This window comes from Falco naumanni, chromosome 3 (assembly GCF_017639655.2).
Source record: "Falco naumanni isolate bFalNau1 chromosome 3, bFalNau1.pat, whole genome shotgun sequence".
NCBI lineage: Eukaryota > Metazoa > Chordata > Aves > Falconiformes > Falconidae > Falco > Falco naumanni.
In genome coordinates this window covers 70,822,064-70,840,475 of record NC_054056.1, presented here as the reverse complement: position 1 = coordinate 70,840,475, position 18,412 = coordinate 70,822,064, and the positions used below count along the sequence as shown (strand labels likewise).

Below are 18,412 nucleotides of genomic sequence, written 5' to 3'. Positions count from 1 at the left end.
GCGCTCAAATGCCCGCAGCAAGTCAGAGCACAGAGTTTAACAAAGCTAAAAAGAAAAATCCTTCCACTTACCAGCAAGTTCTTCAGCCGCTAAGAGCAGGGTGGCCACAGACTGAATCAGTGCAATGCACTGCCCCAGGTGAGTGCGGTGATGAGCAAAGTACTGCTACAGCGATCCAAGACAAGGGAGAGGCACGAGCCCGGGCACGGGCGGGACCAGGGGCAGGCAGGGCCTGTCCAGCAGCCACAGCGCTGCCTTACAAGAGCCGGTGTCTCTCCCTAGGAGTGTGTTGGCAGGTTTTTTTGACTCTCCAAACTTGCATCTCCTCATCTGCATGTCCCATTCCCCAGTCAGCCCCCAAGTGTTGTTCCTAGGCGTTGAATGAAAATATCGGTGCACTCCTGCATCTTCTTGGGCGGAGGAGAAAACCAGGTAAATCACCCCTTCGACTTTTTCCCCCTTTGCCTTTCCCTGTGAAACCCGGTGCCGTGAGGTGCAGAAGCACCTGGACAGGTGTGTCCCCCCGCAGCCCTGCTCCACAGCTGCCTTATCCCAGTCCAGGGCTCTCCCAGGAGCCAGCATCGTGCTGGCACTGCCGCAGCCCCATAGCACCCCGAGGGCAGAGGAGGGCTCTGTAGGCTCCGCAAGACCAGACCAGCTTCGCTGGGCTCCCAGCCCCGCTGTCCCAAAAACTCCTGCGCCTCTGGCTGGGTTGCCAGGAGGAGGACGGGGAGGGTTAAAGCCAGGCTGTGGCATTGTCCCATTCCCTCACCTTCGCTGAGTGGCCTGTCCCCTATTTATGAGGAAAAACTACCCAGAAATACAGTGTGAGTAAGTCCTGTCCCTGAAGGGCTCAGGGTCCTGGTGCTTCTCTGGGATTGACAGCCGGCACTCCACAGCAGTTTAAAATTTTGTCTTTACTCTATGAAGGTTTCTTAGAGAAAGGTTTCTTGTCCTTTCTCGCCGGGTTTAAATGCTCCTCCATTAGATTTGGAGCAGGAACCTCAAACAGGTTTTAAAGAAATTATTCTGAAATTCAGATGCTCAAAATGTTTCTTACTGCTCTTTAAACTTACTGGATCCCAGAGAGAAGCCATGATTCTGTACAGGGTCAGGTACTCGGCAGGACATGAAGGGAATCAAGGGCGTGTCTCTGCTTCTCTGTTCATTAAATTATTCATGCAGATGGGAACAGATTCAGCTGCCGAGATGTCAGACAAATCCACCCTAGGAGAGTAGAGCATGGATATCATCCTGCCTTCAGCCCAGCGCTTTGGTAAGCAACAAGTATCGCTTACATGCTCCTGGACGCTTCATTGCTGGTGTAGTACCACCGCTGGGCTTCACACCCTGTATAGCACGTGGGGAAACCCCCTGAAATGTGCTCCTGAAACCAAACATCTCAGGCTCAGCCCCAAACCCAGCCAACTCACCTTCCAGGGGATGGCTCTCTCCGCTTGGTTTTGGCAGGGACAGGTGTTGACAGGTCTGACCACGAGCTCTGAACACGCCTCCAGGTCCTGAAGACACAGCAAGCAAAGCTGCACCCTCTGTGATGAGGCTTAGGTGTGACACGGGTGGCAGACATCGAGGCTTACACAGGGTTTCCATGCCCAGCAGGTGGCCATTTACTCAGGGATTTTGTGAATCTAATTGCCACACGGCAGGGTGCCCAGTGGGGGCCAGGTGGTCTGGCTGGGAATTGCCGCTCTTTTTTGGAGTAACACATGATGGGCATTAAATGAGACTGTTAAGGCTGGCACAGTTGCACGCCAACACTGTCTGATGACCAGCTGTCCTTTGGGGATAAGGACTTCAGTGACCTGAAAGTGTAACACAGTTCCACGCACAAACGGTTAAATGAGATGCTTTCCAAGACAAATCATGACTTTATCGCTATGACAGGTGAGATGATGTATCGCCTTCCAGCAACCAGCAGACCCTGTTGCAGAGCAAGGGGGAGAAAGAGCTGATGTCAGACCACCCTGCACTTCTGAACTACCTTCCCGTGCTTCATGCACCCACCTCTCTGTATTTTATGCAGAGAGAAAGTCCAGGAGCACCACGTGATGGCCTCAGTTCTCTGCCAGACAGCCGGGCCTAGGGCAGGTGGCACAGTCGTACAATGTGAATATACCCCAGTGCTAGAGGGCAGAAAATAACATGCAAAACTGGCTTTGGGTTTGTTATTTTTTGACAATGTGGAAAAGGGAAATTATTTGCACTGAAGAACAAAAAAAGCGCAACAACTTCTTGTGTCATTGTCAAGTTCAGCGCTTCATGCACATGAAGACAAGAGGCGGTGTGGTCCAACGCCTCACGAGCAAAGCAAATCGAGTTTATTTAAACACGATGTCTCTGTGGGGTTAACTGCAGCACTGGAGTTAAAAGCGAAGCCAAGCCTCTCCATGCAAACCTTACCTGCCAGATGCAAAACCTCACCTGCACTTACCCTGATCCCACAGGCCTTCCCAGGAGGAGCTTAGGGCCGAAGGGAGAGCATGTACCAGTCCTGTCCCAACTATTTCTGTGAAGATACACAGCCCTTCGACAAACAGCTGCGTTACTGCAACAGCTGCGGTAGCGGCAGATGGAGCCCTGCCCGGGGAGAGGCGGCGGGCCCGGCATGACCGGCACGTACCCAGGGTCCCCAGAAAGCCACCTCCGAGCAGCGGGAGCAGCACGGCACCCAGGGCACAGCTCCACGCCAGCAGTGTCAGCTGAGTGCGGGGCTGAAAAGTCAGTGGCTGGGCTAGTCCTACCGAAGCGTCATAAATCCAGCTGGGTCCGCTGGAAAAAAAGTAAATAAATCTTAAAATATAATTTTTTTAAGGTTGGTTTCTGGGTTGGTTTTTTTTGCTTCTTTTGTAATTCAGTTAATGGAGCACCTGGGGGATGAAGCCAGGGGTTTAAAAACTCTTACGTAACTAGAAAACTTATGCATGTCACATATTTGAAATGAAAATATTTTCATTTCTCTGGTACTTGCCGTGTTAATAGTAGTAGTTTATTGGATTGGATGTGGGGGGTTGGGGGGAATGTACTTACCGTAAATTTTTAAAGAGGCTTAACTTCACGCAGAGAGCGTGAGGCAGCTAAAGATGCCTTAGAAACCCCTTTCCCACCAGAGTGTCCCCCAAGAAGTCCAAGCGGCCACCCTTGTCACTGGGGGTGGGGTGGGGGGATGTGCAGCCCACTGGGGTGCAGCTGCCTGTGCTCCAGCGGCAGGAGCGAGGCCTCGCGAGGGCGCTAGGGCGATACACAGACACGCGTGGGGCAGGCAGCATCTTTTCCGTATCGCTCCATCCAAGGCGCCGCTGGGGAAGGGGGGGGGGGGGGGGGGATGCAGCGTGGGGCGGGGTGGGGTGTGGGGTGCGTGTGTAAAATAAGCCTTTTCCGCAAGATTTTCCGCTGGCCCCTGTGGAAATAAGCCAGGGAAAGGGGAAATTAACGCTCGGCCGGAGTGTCGCTGGGGCAGTGGAGGGGCCGGGACCGGCGTCGCAGCAGCCCGCACGGTCCCGTCCCGTCCCGTCCCGTCCCGTCCCGTCCCCCCGGGGCCGGCCGCGGCCACCCTCCGCCGGGAGGCGGCAGCTCTCCGCGGCGGGAGCCCTGCCTCCGCGGCCGCGCACCCCACCCGCTCCCGCCCCCGGGTCCCCGGGGGTGCCGGGAACACTCGTTCCCCGTCATTGGGGCAGGAGGCGGGGCCGGCGCCGTATAAGAAGGGACCGAGCGGGCGTTTCGCTCCCAGGTCCAGAGACGCCTTGTCCCATCCCCGCCTCCCACCGCCGAGCGCGGCGTGACCCGAGCCCGGATCGGCCCCCTCGGCGAGGCGAGGCGAGGCGGCGGGACGGCAGCAGGAGCACCGGTACCGCCAGTCCCACCGCCGGCAGCAGCGGCAGCGCAGTAGCAGCGGCCCCGGCAGCGGCAGCGGCTCCGCTCCCCACCTGCCCGCGGCGGAGGCTGGAGCTGCGATCGCCGCGGAGCGGCGGCTGGTGCCCGCGGCCCGGAGCCCCTGCGCCGCGGCCGTGCGGCGCCGCGTCCCGCTCGCCGATGAGCGCCGCCACTCTCTACAGCCTGGAGTCCCCGGCATGTTATAAGAGCTGGTGCCTGGAGCCCGCCAACTTCTACGACGCCAAGGTGGGCAGCGGCGGCGGGCCGGGTCCCGCCTGCAAGCCGGGGGGCCGCGGCGGCTGCGGGATGAGCGGCGAGGAGGCGGGGGGCGGCCTGGGGGGCAGCGGCACCAACCTGGCGGAGCTGAGCGCCGCCGCCCCGGCCATGTACGAGGACGAGAGCGCCATCGACTTCAGCTCCTACATTGACTCCATGTCGGCCGTGCCCAACCTGGAGCTCTGCAACGACGAGCTCTTCGCCGACCTCTTCAACAGCAACCACAAGCCCGAGCGGGGCGGGGACTACGGCGAGTACTTGCCGCCGGGCGGCGGCGCCGGCCGCGACCCCGCCAAGGACCTCGGCGCTGCCATGACCACCCTGCTGGGCGCCGAGCCCCGCACCGCCTCCTCCTCCTCCTCCTCCTCCTCCTCTTCCTCCTCCTCCTCCTCCTCCCGCGGCGCCCTGAAGCAGGAGCCGGACTGGAGCGACAGCGACCTCTCCTCCTCGCTGCTGCCCTCGCAGATCGCCACCTGCGCCCAGACCATCATGAACCTGAGCGGGCAGCCCACGCCGCCCACCTCCCCCGAGCCGCCGGGCAGCAGCTCCCCCTCCAGCTGCAGCACCCGCTCCCCGGGCCCCGGCGGCCCCGGCTCGGCGCAGGGCGCCCCGCCACCGCCGGCCGCCGGCGGGAAGGAGCGCGGCGGCAAGAAGTGCGTGGACAGGTTTAGCCCCGAGTACCGGCAGCGCCGGGAGCGCAACAACATCGCGGTGCGCAAGAGCCGCGACAAGGCGAAGCGGCGCAACCAGGAGATGCAGCAGAAGCTGCTGGAGCTCTCGGCCGAGAACGAGAAGCTGCATAAGAAGATCGAGCAACTCACCCGAGACTTGACCAGCCTCCGGCACTTCTTCAAGCAGCTGCCCAGCGCCTCCTTCCTGCAGCCCGGCTCGGGCACCGACTGCCGGTAACCGGGGGGGAGCGGGACGGAGAGACGGACTCCGGGAGACCGTGGATAAATACCTCAGAGGGCCGAGCCGTGGCCGGGCCGAGCCCTGACGAGCCGTGGCCGGGACGGGCCGCGGCGCCCCGGGCCGGGCCGGGCGCGGGGGAGGAGGCGCGGAGCCGCGGCGGGACCTGCCGGCGCTCGCTGAGCGTTGTAGCGGCGTGGGGCGATGCCTGGGTCTTTCACCACTAAACTTGCAAAAAAAAAAAAAAAAAAAAAAAAGAAAAAGCTAAATATTATTTTTTTCTTCTCTCCCCTTAAATTATTTTTGTAATGGTAGTTTTCGTCTTTTCTACATTTTACTCCTACCGACGCAGCTATGGTACATCTGTTAAAATGATTCAAACCCCCATGTATTTTAGACAGCCTATAGGATGAAAAAAAAAACCCCAAGACTGAGCATGCTCGACCTTTTATATCAATTTTTACAGCATTTCTAAGAATAAAAACCCCCAGCATTTTAAATCAACCCTGCTCTCGTTTGCTCTGTCTCTGGAAGGCGGCGGGGCCGTCGCGGCTCCCGCAGGCGCCGCCAGCCCGGGCCGCGGGGGCGGGGGGGCTCGGCGCTGCGGACAGGCCGGCGGCGAGCGGCGCTGCGGTTCGGTTGGGTTTTTTTTTCCTGAAGCAGCCTAAGGGCGATGAGGGAATAACTCAGACTCTCGCACGTGGTCGTTGCAAGAAAGTCTGCGCTCCGCGGAGCTGCGCCGAAACGCTGAGTCAGTTGTCGCCGCTGAGCTCGCTGCTGGCGCCGGGCAGCGGCTGCACGGCAAGAGGGGCTGCTCGTCGGCCGGGACCTTCCAGAAACCTTGTAAGTATACATGGACACAAAACCCGTTAGTTAAAATTCCTGTTAAAAAAGAAAACCGCCCTGGGAAGTGGTTTCCATTCCAGCCAATGCAAAACTGCACCTACGCTGGCAACGGGCTCCACAGCCTGAACCAGCCGTAGTCCCGTTGGAGATGCTCTTGCAGCCACGCAGTGCAGCCCGCTGCAGGCTAACGGGGTGCAGGAGCTGGCCACTTCCACTGATCGCGGCTAGTGAAAGCGAGAGCAGGCAACCGCCCTGATCACTGCCTGGGTGAATGTGTTCTGGAAGGTAAAGCAACTTGTCCAGATTTTGTGCGCGCACAAAGATGATGGCACCTGTAGGGCACTGGTGGGAAAATGGTGTGACACCATGGTGTGGCACGGTGAGCACATCCAACAGCCAGCACTTTCCAAGAGAGAGGCACCTTGCTGGTTTCAAAGGGGCCACCCTGGTCACACACAGGGCAGTACCCTCTGCGCAGGAATGGGCTGACGTCCCCTTTTTCCTTACAGAGAGGCAGGTAAGGGACTTGAAACACTTCAGGAGGAGGGGGGAAATCGGGGGGATTCAAAAGCTGGGTCATTCCTTTCGTAATCGTGAAGTATCTTAAGACCTTCCACTATCTGCCTCAGCTGTGGGAGCAATCAGTGTAGCAACAAGTTTGCTGTTCCTTTATGGCTGGGTAGCCACATACTGGACCTGTGCGAAACCATTAATTCCTCTTCCTCTAACCTGTAAGGGTTTCTTGAATACCATGAAAGGGGAAGGGGAAAAAAAAAAATCTAATCTCTGACTGAGCTATTACGTTAATTCTTGCATCTCAAACAATGCGCACACAGGAAGATTCTGATATTATTTATCAGATCTGTAATCCATGTCTCTGTACAGTCAGGGTGAGAACAGTTAACGTGGCCTACAAAGCAGTTTGCTCTTACCCACTTCGTGGGAAGCTACAGATAACACAGTGCTTCTATGCTGAGAGACCAATTAGCTGTAAAACATTAACGCTTCCAAATAGAAGCTTTGTTCAAATCTCTGTCTTTGTAACATTTATTGCAAGGCAATAACAAGTTACAACTCCGAACTTGCACACAGGGCAGTGGTCACTGCCTGTAGTAAGGTATTTATTTCAGAAATACTAGTAAAATATTTTCCATGGACACATAATAAATACACTATTATACAAAAAATTAATAACCATTCAAAACTTCCAGAACAAGTTGTTTTACATGCCTAAACAGAAAAGACGGTAAAGAACTGCACACTTAAATTCTAAACTGATCCAAAAAAGAGCTCAGAAAGTTGAACAGGATTTTTATACAGATTTTTTTTCAGCATTAGCACAATGTGCTTTGCAAATCACAGTTTTAATAAACTATCTTAATGCTTATCACACTTGCATTATACATTATCTGCGGCACTAGTTAACAGATAACCACATTACAAAGTCCACAGATACTATAGTAGCTGACTAAGGTTCGACTTGGTGTCTTGCTGCTGCTTCCAGAAGAACAATTTCCTCCAGTGCAACACAGTTGGGGTGGCTGGTTACGGAGTGGACGTAGCAGTTCAATAACCCCACCTCCTTTCCCAGCACGCTCTGCACCTCATAACTCTGCAGCGATAAAAGCATGTTGATTAAAACAAACAGTCCTGGACATTCTGTTCTAAGCAGCATTCAGCTGGGAAGATGCGGGGTGTAAGGTCCTCTTCCAACAGACAACTTTTTTTAAGGACTCAAGAAGAAAGGTGCATTAGAACTGGTGGAAGGAATGAATGCATTAGATTTTCAATAATTAGATCTCCTGCTTAATGCACTGCTTCCCTACCAGGCTTTTAAAAATGAGCTGTTTAAAAAAACCAAAAACCCAAAAAAAGCCACTGTGACTTTGAGCTCAATTTTGCTGAAGCATAACCTGTATGTGTTCCCTTTATCTAGCTTTCTGACACTTGGGATTTCACATGCGCTAGCAATTTGTGAATTGTGAAACATACAATATATCAATCACCTTAGCTAACAGATCCACTGCAGGAAAAAATATGTTGTACCTCTTTTTACACCCTCCTTTTAAATTTGTGTTGTATCATGCATCCTTTATGATCACCAGTCTTTTCTGTTTAATGATCCAACTGGCGGTTTACCCATGAGTTGTGCCTGAGCGAATTTGTAGAATGCATTCTGCGTGGAGGAAGGGATGCGTGGCTGGGATGATTTCTCCAAAAGGAGAGAGCACGTTAACAGAAGAACTGGTAACACTGGTAACTGATACCTTGCTTGAGAGGGTATCTACCTCAGATGGCAGATTTACATCCATTTCTTTCCTCGATGGGACTGGCCTATGACCGCCCTCTGACCACCGCCCTGCTTTCACCTGGGTTGTGCATTTGTACAGGTATGTGATACCCACGTCTATTGCCTGGTTCAAGGTATAAAGAATGCCCCTTTTTTTCCCCCTACATTATTTTTACCCCAGACCAGGACTGCCATCCAATTCACCATGCAGCTGCACAAACAGCTATACTGGTGTAACAGAAGGGCTGCCACAAGGTAAGGAACAAGTGGCCAGGGCCAGAGATGGCCACAACCAGCCTCCCTGCAAAAAGAAAAGCTACAGCCTTAGAAACTTCAGCAGCACTGGCAAAAAAATGCTACCTCAGGTGGTATTGCTTGTGATTACTCTTTGTTGAGATGTGCTGCTTTTTAAAATGCAGCAGTTCAGAGATGGAAATGCTTATGGAAAAAAAAAATATTCCTGCATTTCAGCTAGGGAAAAACGTAATTTTTTTCAGTTGACAGACTTCTAAATACTAGCATTATAAATATCGAAAATTTAAAAAGAGGTTGTTTGATTCTAGTAACTTGAAAAAGAACTAGGTTTTGTCAGTCTGTAACCACACCAGACATCCTGTAAACTTAGCAAGACTTAACTGCTATTAAAAGAGCAAAATATTTGGAAACTTTCTTCTAGCTCTTTGCTTAAATGAAATACACACTCTCCAGCATAAGAAAAATAATTTACAATTTCAGAGCAACATTCCACTTTAAATGTTATCCATAAATCCCACTAAAACTGTGAGGCACATAATAGCAAAATGCTAGAAGACTATATAAGACAGAGAAAGCAAAATGACCCGTATACGTGTCACCTAACTGAAGATATTTAACAGGAATGATAAAAAAGACAATGAGCTGACCTTTGCTCCCTTCCACGTGCAATGGAGAGGAGGGGATCTCAGGATCCTAACCAGACTTAATTACCCTCAGAAGGTGCCTGCTTCGCTGCTGACCATCCAGCAGCCAATGCCAGCCAGGCACCTACCCACTGCCTCCCTCACCTGTGATAAATCTGGGTCACTGTGCCAAATGTCAGGGTTCTTCTATTATCTCAGATTAAAGGAATAACTACTTCACGATTACATAAACTGTACTTTAGCCCATGGATCCCCGTGGCTTACGTGCGTTTCATTCATACGAAGTATTACCTTGCATGCGTTTTGCAAATTTCACTACCATTACCGCCTGCCAGTAGTTTCATGGTTGTGCTGTTAGATGGTAGTTATGGTTTACAGGGTTTAGAAGACCAGCCCCAAAAGGTGGGCTGCTTGGACTGTATCTTTGCCACCTTTGGATCCACAGCCAGAAATCTGAGCAAAGCCCATCCCTGCCCGTCACAGCTCTGAATGTCTGGACATAGTGCCATTTGCAGATAGCTCTGCAGATCAGCAGCTGAGCTAAAGCTGTCTACACATTGCATCTGTGGCATCCCACTTCGGAAAAGGAGGGTGTCAGCCTGATGACAGTCATGCAATAGCAGGGCATCAGCAGGTGGAAGGTGTGATTACCAAAGGGTCCAGCCCACTCAAATCCCAGGCTGGACATGAGAAAAAAAATCATTATTTCCAGTGAAATCTCCTACTGCTCCTAGTGCAGCTCTGAAATGAGCTGCCTGGAAAGGCAGAATCTACGTTCTTGGAGGTTTTCAGGACCCTGCCAGCCAGAGTCAGAGCTGACCTGCGCACTGGCACTAGCCCAGTGTGAGTGATAGGTCAGATGACCTCCAGGAATCTCTTTCATTTCTATGATTCAAGTATCTTCCCACCTGATTCACGTCCCCTGTACTCTACCTCTACAGTAAGTTATGTAGTTCAACTTTCTTTCACCAACATTCATTATACCTACCCCATCCTCAGTGGCACAGGGCATCAGGAGAGAAGAGATCGTCCTTTGTAACAGCTGGAATGAGAAAATTAACAGGTTTTGTTCATGACAAAAATCTTATGAATGCAAAGATGTTCTGTTCACAGGTTAAAACAGTCACATTGATCAAGGATTTATCATTTTAATATAGAACGGTTTTGTTTCTCTTGCCAAGAAAGCAGAAGAGAGGTGACACAAAAGACTTTCAGAATGGAACTCCAAAAATACACATTCCTTCTAGGCTGTGGAGGCTGAGGTTTCCCAAAGCTAAGCCCTTCAGCTGCACGATAAAACAGTTTGCAAACCTCAGGGTGAACTCAACGACTGTATTATATGAGTAAGATCTGGGAACTAGGTTCTTAGTTGAATGAAACGGAAGTTTACTATCAGGTTAAATTATGGGATACTCTTACATCTTTTACTTTTTCTTCTGACAGAGCTGTCTATAAAAGTGCGGCTTATAGCACCTATGTGTCTACATATCTGGCCTCACTACACTCAAAGCACCGAAGCTCATTTTGTGCCATACCTTTACTTTTACTGTACTTTGAGATCGGGATGGACAACTCAAGAAGACTTCCAGCTGCATTTTCAAAACCGGTGAAATGACAACTTCAGAGCACTGGTTGCAAAATAGCACTCCTCTGAAACACGCAAATAATGATGGAAAAACATAAAGAAATGGAAAAGCTGTCAGTTGTAAATCAAAACAGAAAACCTCAGCTATCTTATTCTCTTAAATTTGCTAGTAGACTTTTAGTAGGAAAGCCCTAGTAGGGATTCAGTTGATAACAGCAAGTAGAGCTCTTCTGTGGGTAAAGTAACTCTCTTGGAGGACCTAAACTCTTCTAGCAAAAGGATCTTCCTTTTACAAATTTTGGCAACATGGGGGGAGGTTGATATTTATAGTCACCCCACTTAAGCAAAAATTAATCTCATAACCTTCTAAAAGTTATGACAAAAGAAAATTTGTAGTGCAGATTTGGCCCAAGTGACTTATTGATTTAGGCTGTCGTTCAGCAAACATTCAACATTTTCAGCACACACTTAAGTCATATGCATAAAATTAAGCTCAGCTACATGAACTTGTTGGAATAACTTCCTACACAAATATTGATGCTACATAGTTCTCCAAATGAAGCAAAAATATCCTTCACAGTAGAGATTTATTTTCTTCTATTGAACTACGTTACTTTGTGAACATACAGACATCCTTATCTTTTGCATGATAGTATAAAATAGGACAACTGTTTTGTTTAAAAATTTTCAGCCTTTTTTCCCTGGAGGCTATACATCACAAAGCATAAGCAGTGAAACTTCTCATATTTAGGAAAATGTTATCCATTTCAATGAGATCAAACCCATCCAACTTTTCCTTATGCTTTTTTTAAGCTTTTCCAGTAGAAAGAACCCCCCTTTCCTTCTTTTTACACTGACTACTCTCTTATTGTCTCATGTATTTATTCCATCAGGTATCTCAGACTCTGCAAGAGCAAGCTGGCTACACAGCTGAAGGGGAGGTTTTCCAAAAGCATGCCAGTGTGACGCAGGCTTAGCATTTCAGGTAGTAACAGGTCCTGCAGGATCAGTCTTCACATTTGGGGCAGTTGTACTCCCAGAATTATTCAGCATCCTTTTTAGAAACATTATAAATTTAAAAGGTCTGGAACAGAACTCTTTCACATTTACGTGAACTACAGCAAAGATGACAGTTCAATATAAAAATGAGGTGAACTGGAGGTACATATAACAAGGTAGGGTAGACAAACACAAGAAGCTACTTTTAAAGAAGCTTAAAATCAGACCTGTGATTTATGTGGATGTTTATTAAAACTTACAATGCTATGAAATCTTTATAAGCAATACTTTAAGATTAGTTTGGAAAAAAAAAAGTGATAACTGCAAATGCAAACCATTTCTTATCTACTTCTATCTTTCTTAATAAATTAATCTAACCTTGCAGGTTTTATCAGTTCATCAGCAATAAAAATACTACGGCTTAGTTCTAGGAAGGAACAAAGTGCAGCCTGTGCCTGCAGGAATCATTGCATCACCTACTGCTGGTATGGCTACATCTGCAAAACACCTGGAGTGCTCCGGAGCATGCTGACTCTCACCTGTCCTGGGGACACAGTTCCAACTTTCCATTGCCACATCTGTCGCAGGTAGGCCAGGAGAAAGCAGTGCTCTCATTAACTCCAACAACAGTACCTGCAGAACATGAAATTCTTACAAAATACTAATGTTAAGCTAGCAAACACAGTCACTCCTGGCTTCACAGGAGGTTTGATGCCTTCTGACTCTCAGCTCCAAACCCGTCAGAGTTTTTCTCTTTCCCTTTCTCCTTCATCCCTCCAACAAGGGATTGCAGCATGGCAGAGCATGTTACATTCTAAAAATATCAGAAAGTAGATAATTAATAATTAACTTTCCAAACAGGTTCAGTTCTTTTTGTTTGGGTTTTATTGCTTTTCTGATTTGTTTTTGTTTGTTTGTTTTCTTTCTGGTCCTCTGATGTTTCCTTGGCAATAAACAGATATAAGAATCATCAGGTCAGATAGCTTGATATCGTTGTTTAGGAAACACAAACCAATGAGATGACCCAGTCCCTTTTGAAAACGATGCAGGTTAAATTCCATTAACAATGGAGTTATTCTTCATTTATACTGACTTGACAGAGATTAGATCTGGCTCACAGACATAAGTGTGTGCCTAAGAAGGGAATGCCAAAGATACTTTGGACTATATAAAGGGCTTTTGCTAGTTCTGGCAAGAAAAAAATATATTCAGAATTTTATGAGAAGTCAATAAAGAGTGTATGATGTTTTATGGTAACGAAATGCTGAAATTATGAGCACTATTTATGGAGAAAATACATCTAAGTGTTTTGAAGTGTACAAAGTGGATCACCTGTGAGAATGAAATTGCACTAAAATAAATGCTCAATGGTACAACAGAAGTACAGACTAAAAATTCCCCTCCTATTGAGCAAGAATCTCACAGTTTCACACTGCAGTCAATAAAAGAAACCCTTGGAGACTAGGGAGCATTTACACCGTCTGGCCTGTGAGGCAGAGTGTTAATCCCTTGCTTTCCTAGCTCTCCTGGGGCAAGGACTGACAGAAAGGAGATACACAAAAACAACAAGCCCTTAATTTCCTTTGGGAATTCAAAGGACAGCAAGTCTGAACATCAGGAAAGGTACTTCTCAAGTACAACTTTTATGACCCAATTTCTATGCATAGAACAAAACAATACGGATTTCACTGACAGAGTAAGTAATTCTGTGTATTTAACTCTTTGGACTGTTACAGGAATAATTTTGATTCTTCAGTTTTTGTGATAAACTGGAAGTTTCCATCAGTACTTGCTACTACAAGGTAGGATGCTGTCTGCCACAGCATGGGTGTGTTTCTCTGGAGTGAACGCAGTCACATCCAGCTGTCACAAGTGGTGCTCCACAGGGCTCAGTACTGGGGCCAGTGCTGGTTAATATCTTTATCAACGATCTGGACGAGGGGATTGAGTGCACCCTCAGCCAGTTTGCAGATGACACCAAGCCGAGGGGGAGTGTTGATCTGCTGGAGGGTGGGAAGGCCCTGCAGAGGGATCTGGGCAGGCTGGATCCATGGGCCGAGGCCGGTTGTATGAGGTTCAACCAGGCCCAGTGCCGGGTCCTGCACTTGGGTCACACCAGCCCCAGGCAGCGCCACAGGCTGGGGCAGGGGGCTGGGAAGTGCCTGGTGGGAAAGGGCCTGGGGGTGCTGGTGGACAGTCAGCTGGATGTGCCAGCAGTGTGCCCAGGGGGCCGAGAAGGCCAACAGCCCCCTGGCTTGTGTCAGAACCAGTGTGGCCAGCAGGACCGGGGCAGTGACCGTCCCCCTGCACGGGGCACTGGTGAGGCCGCCCCTCGAACACTGTGTTCAGGTTTGGGCCCCTCACTGCGAGGGGGACACTGAGGGGCTGGAGCGTGTCCAGGGAAGGGCAGCGGGGCTGGAGCACAAGGCTTATGAGGAGCAGCTGAGGGAACTGGGGTTGTTTAGCCTCGAGAGGAGGAGGCTGAGGGAGACCTCATTGCTCTCTGCAGCTCCCTCACAGGAGGTTGTAGCCGCGTGGGGGTCAGTATCTTCTCCCACAGAACAAGCGACAATGCATGAGGAAACAGCCTCAAGTTGCACCAGGGGAGGTTTAAATTGCGTATCAGGAAAAATTTCTTCACCGAAAGGGTTGTCAAGCATCAGAACAGGCTGCCCAGGGAGTCACCATCCCCGGCGGGTAACCTCCTTGGGCGGTACTTAAAAGACATGTTGATACGGTGCTAAGGGCCATGGTTTAGTGGTGGACTTGGCAGTGCTAGGTTAACAGTTGGGACTCAGTCTTACAGGTCTTTTCCAACCTAAATGATTCTATGATTCTATGATTCTTGTTCCTGGAAAAGAAAAGCTACCAACTAGTTATCTGATGTTTCCTTCTTTGTTAAAAAATAACTAAAAAAAAAAAAGAAAATCCCCTTTTCTGACAGATCTGTTTCTCGCTAAGCCTTTTAACTCCCCCCTAGTTTTGTGCCATATTGCAACTGTAGGATGCAAGTGCACAAATAATGCAAGTACATTTGAAGAAAATGGATCAGGATCATACTGATGAGATTACCGCTCTAGTGGAGAGGTTTATTTTGATGACAACATAGAGTTCCCTTCAGAAAACCACCAGAGATCACTGAAATTGGAACAACTCAAAGCAGCAACAGGTCTAATGAACCAGTGACAGTCTTGTGCATCCTGCATACAAAGTGTTTTCTCAAGTTTAAGCTGCTGAACTGCTGCACATCTTTGTCAAGACTCTAGATTTTGCTTAATGTTCACAACCCTTTTGGATATTTTCCCAAGATCCTTCTTTTAAATGGAAATGCACACAGCCAAAATTCCATTTTTACCTCCAGTCTATTTTAATGGGTTGTGGCTGGCAGCATTAAGAAGAGACTGATAATAGGACAACACTTGGAAAACCAGGTCTCTGGTGAGGAATGCAAAGAAGGGCTGAGGATTAAAAGTAACACTCTGGTTGAAATGTTCAAAAAATGAATGTGCATTTATTTTTTTCCTATCAGTTACCCTGATGGGATGGGAGAGGGAAAAGCTCAATCAAAAAGAGAGAGTTAGGTATGCTGATTGACCCCATTTTGTTCACACTGGGAAAAAGGAAACTGGAAAAAAACCCACCCCTGAGTCAGGGCTTAAATATGAAAAAAATCCAGCGTCAAAATTCAATCATTGATGGTGAGTCATATACTAGGCAAATATCATTAGTCAAGTAAAATTCCCATATAACATATGTAGTATGGACTAACTAGAATTTGCTCATAAGCATGGTTAAGAGGAGAAACAGTTCTGTGGAGTATGAACTGCCAACATTTAAGCCATCCTGATTGCTACTATACAGCAAAAAGGTTAGAAATTACTTTGTAATGCATAGCGATAGGAAAATTAATCTATTAACCCTAAGCTCACAGGTGAGAACCACAGACTCGTCTTTAAAAGAATAATAAACTTTCCAGTAGAAAGCAACCACAGGTTTTCACTCATCTGTTGAAGAGCAACACACTCCATCCCAGAGCTGCTTATGACAGGACCTCCCTTAAACAAGGATATCTGACAAACTCAGAGGATCTGCTTGGACTGCAACATTGTCCTTTTTTGATGGGGAAGGAAACTCTGATGTTCCTCCAGTCTAAACTCCTGCTCAAAGCTGGGCCAGCTATAGACTTGTGCCAGGTTGCCCAGGGCCCAGCTCTTGAGGAGGAGTTTGGACTGGAGGAACTTCAGAGGTTCCTCCCAGCCTAACTCATCTTATTTATACATCTTCCAAAAAATGACTATCTACCTAGAATCCGGCAGGGAGCATGGCCTGTGCCCCCCCAGTCCCAGCACTCCTGGAGGCTCTGATGCTGTGACCGATCACCATATCTGAGGAAACCTGAATGACTACCTGCATTTTTCGCTGGTTAAAAAGAAGTTCTTCTGGGGAGATTGACCCTGCCAAATCCCTGAGAGCCAGGAGAAGCAGCCATGACTGTAAGGAGCAGAAAGGAGCACTACTTCAAGAAGGGGTAGAGTAAAGCCTTTGCAGCCTCTGTAAGTGTTAGGTGAGAGGATGCCTACGTATGGCATATGTAGGTGACCAAAAACACAGGAAGTGAAAGGAGGGCACCGAGAAAAAGAACGAAGGAGGTAATACTGCTTCTTATTGAAAGCCGGACTAGTAATTCTCTGAGTTAACAGACAGAGACAGTAAGTGAATTTTAGAGATGATAAATTTTCCTTCATGGGTTACTCCTTACATCAAATACATATTCTCCCACCAACAAAGTAGGCTTAATGCCATTAGTTTCCCTTCTTCAGAAGACAGATGTAGGCAATAACTAACCAAAATCCAAAACAGTAGATATGTATCTTAAATGCTATTAAATAATAATATTAAATAAAGTGATAGTTATCATCTATATATAGCACTAGCATAGGTACAAAGAAGATACATTATATTCTATGTTGGTACCAAGGTGTGGGAACATACTGGTTAACAGCTACCCTGGACAAATTTCAGATTAAGCAAGACAAGGTTGTAGGATTAATTCCCCCTTTTGTCATTCGTCCATCTGTAATACAGGAAAGCGTGACACCTCCCATGTGTGTAAAGTAAGTACTTGTTTACATAATACATCACAAAGGTGTATTTTCTTTGCTCTGCTGGAAAAAGAAAGAACAGAGAAATGTTTGCTTTATCCTGCTATGCACGCTGTCAAAGGAACAAAAGAAGACAGGAACTTCTCATACTTAGTTATAAAATTAACAGCAGAGAAGTGATAATTCTTAGCATAACTACTGGAGAGGTTAAAAAAAAAAACCTAAAACATATTTCACACCCAGTGACAGAAATATTTTTCAAGTAACTCACAATATCAATTCGAGATGTAGATAACAACCAAGGCTTTGAGTGAAGTGCCTCTAGTTGTGCTTGTTTTTCATCATGCAGTGTTAAAGTTCAAGATTTGTCACTGCAACGTGCTCATTTACGCTAAGTTGTGGCTCTACCATAAGAGGAGGTATGTTTAGTAACAGCTTCGTGTGGCTTCAGACTGCTTTTTCAGTGCATCACGTTATAGCTGGAAGCGTTGATTTGTAACCATTATTTGCTATTATTTTAAAACTAATTTCAAACGCTCCAGTGAATCACTTGAAGGTGTAAATGTAAAACAGGATCAAGAATTTTCTACAAGGGCTACCAGAATCATAAGAGTTAAATTAAAGAAGGAAACTGTCTTTAAAAGCCAAGAGTTATTGGGCTTTTAAGGACTTTTCCCTATAGGCACTCTACAACTGGGAGGTTTAAGAAGCTGGCTCGGACTGTGTATTAGAAAATACACAGTAGGAAATGTTTCTGCATGATTAGGAAATGTTAGAAAATACACTGTAAGAAATGTTTCTGCATGGTTAGTGGTAGGACTGAAACACTAGACAAAACTATGATCCAAAGTGGCTGGTGAGCAAATATTGGCCAAGTTAAGCTAGATGACTATGGTGAAATATTAAATTGCCCCACTGCAGCAAAGCTCTAGGGAAATCAGACACTAGCCCCTACCATTCAGGATCTGGCTAACATATCTTATCCATCTGCCTAAAAAATACTGGTATACTTTATTGTTGCCAACATCAACAAGGCTGGTGTGAACAGAAGGCTCCTGAAAGAAGGCAGCAAAGGAAGGAATATAATAAACCAGACTGTGCATCAAACATTTATTCTGAGGTATGAGTGTGTGGGAGCAGAGCTTGGCCAGCAAAAGGCAAACAGAGCCCACAAAGAAGTATAAAAACTTAAATACCCTAATGACCCACAGCAATACTGTGCTTTTTTATCCCTCCATGCTGTTCATGCAAGAAATCAATACGAAGACATAAAAGATTAAAGTGAGCACAAATAATTAACTGCATTCATTTCAGAAAAGGCCATACAAACCTTTTACAGCACAAATGGAGTTGGCCTGTGTTGTAGAATCCAGCTCATCGAGTCTGACAGGGCCAGTCAGCTCACTGAGGTCAGCGCCAGCAGCCGAGTACAAAAGAGGCTTTTGTAATAAGAGAACAGTACGTTCAACACAAATAATCCTACCTGCCAACAAAGACATTTTAACTCAGTACGGTAAGAAGGAAAAAGGTGACCATGTTAATTGTCACAGCCAATAAAGACAACAATCTCTGCCAGCTACTAAACAGATAAATAGAATCCATCAGGTTTTCTCAA

At 47.6% G+C, this 18,412-nt stretch overlaps 2 protein-coding genes and 1 long non-coding RNA gene across 8 annotated transcripts in view; 2 read left to right on the top strand and 1 right to left on the bottom strand.

The window, feature by feature from the left end:
• The first annotated feature begins 3,729 nt into the window (after positions 1–3,729).
• Positions 3,730–5,580, top strand: CEBPD (CCAAT enhancer binding protein delta). Its single transcript, XM_040585567.1, has one exon. It carries the CDS (start codon positions 4,051–4,053, stop codon positions 5,074–5,076), a length of 1,026 nt encoding a protein of 341 aa, XP_040441501.1. The 5' UTR covers positions 3,730–4,050; the 3' UTR covers positions 5,077–5,580.
• Positions 5,364–18,412, bottom strand: part of SPIDR (scaffold protein involved in DNA repair) — a 209,100-nt gene continuing 196,051 nt past the window's right edge. For 2 of the 4 annotated variants that reach the window (XM_040585563.1, XM_040585564.1), the window contains 5 exons: positions 18,128–18,280; positions 12,235–12,328; positions 10,647–10,761; positions 10,100–10,153; positions 5,364–5,916 (listed from right to left, as the gene is read on the bottom strand). In XM_040585563.1, the coding sequence (XP_040441497.1) occupies positions 5,572–5,916; positions 10,100–10,153; positions 10,647–10,761; positions 12,235–12,328; positions 18,128–18,280 (761 nt within the window). In that variant the 3' untranslated portion in view covers positions 5,364–5,571. Of the gene's footprint in view, positions 5,917–7,025; positions 7,680–10,099; positions 10,154–10,646; positions 10,762–12,234; positions 12,329–18,127; positions 18,281–18,412 lie in introns of those variants that run through there. The other 2 variants (XM_040585565.1, XM_040585566.1) reach the window with 2 other exon arrangements.
• The window catches only part of LOC121084259, a 29,499-nt gene continuing 17,009 nt past the window's right edge, over positions 5,923–18,412 (top strand). Inside the window, exons 1-4 of one of the 3 annotated variants that reach the window (XR_005826669.1) lie at positions 5,923–6,439; positions 11,590–11,681; positions 12,121–12,282; positions 13,432–13,497. This is a non-coding gene — a long non-coding RNA (uncharacterized LOC121084259). Of the gene's footprint in view, positions 6,440–11,589; positions 11,682–12,080; positions 12,283–13,431; positions 13,498–18,412 lie in introns of all 3 variants that reach the window. The other 2 variants (XR_005826667.1, XR_005826668.1) reach the window with 2 other exon arrangements.

Coding starts and splice junctions, on each gene's coding strand:
- CEBPD (XM_040585567.1), top strand. CDS start 4,051: ATGAGCGCCGCCACTCTCTACAGCCTGGAGTCCCCGGCATGTTATAAG.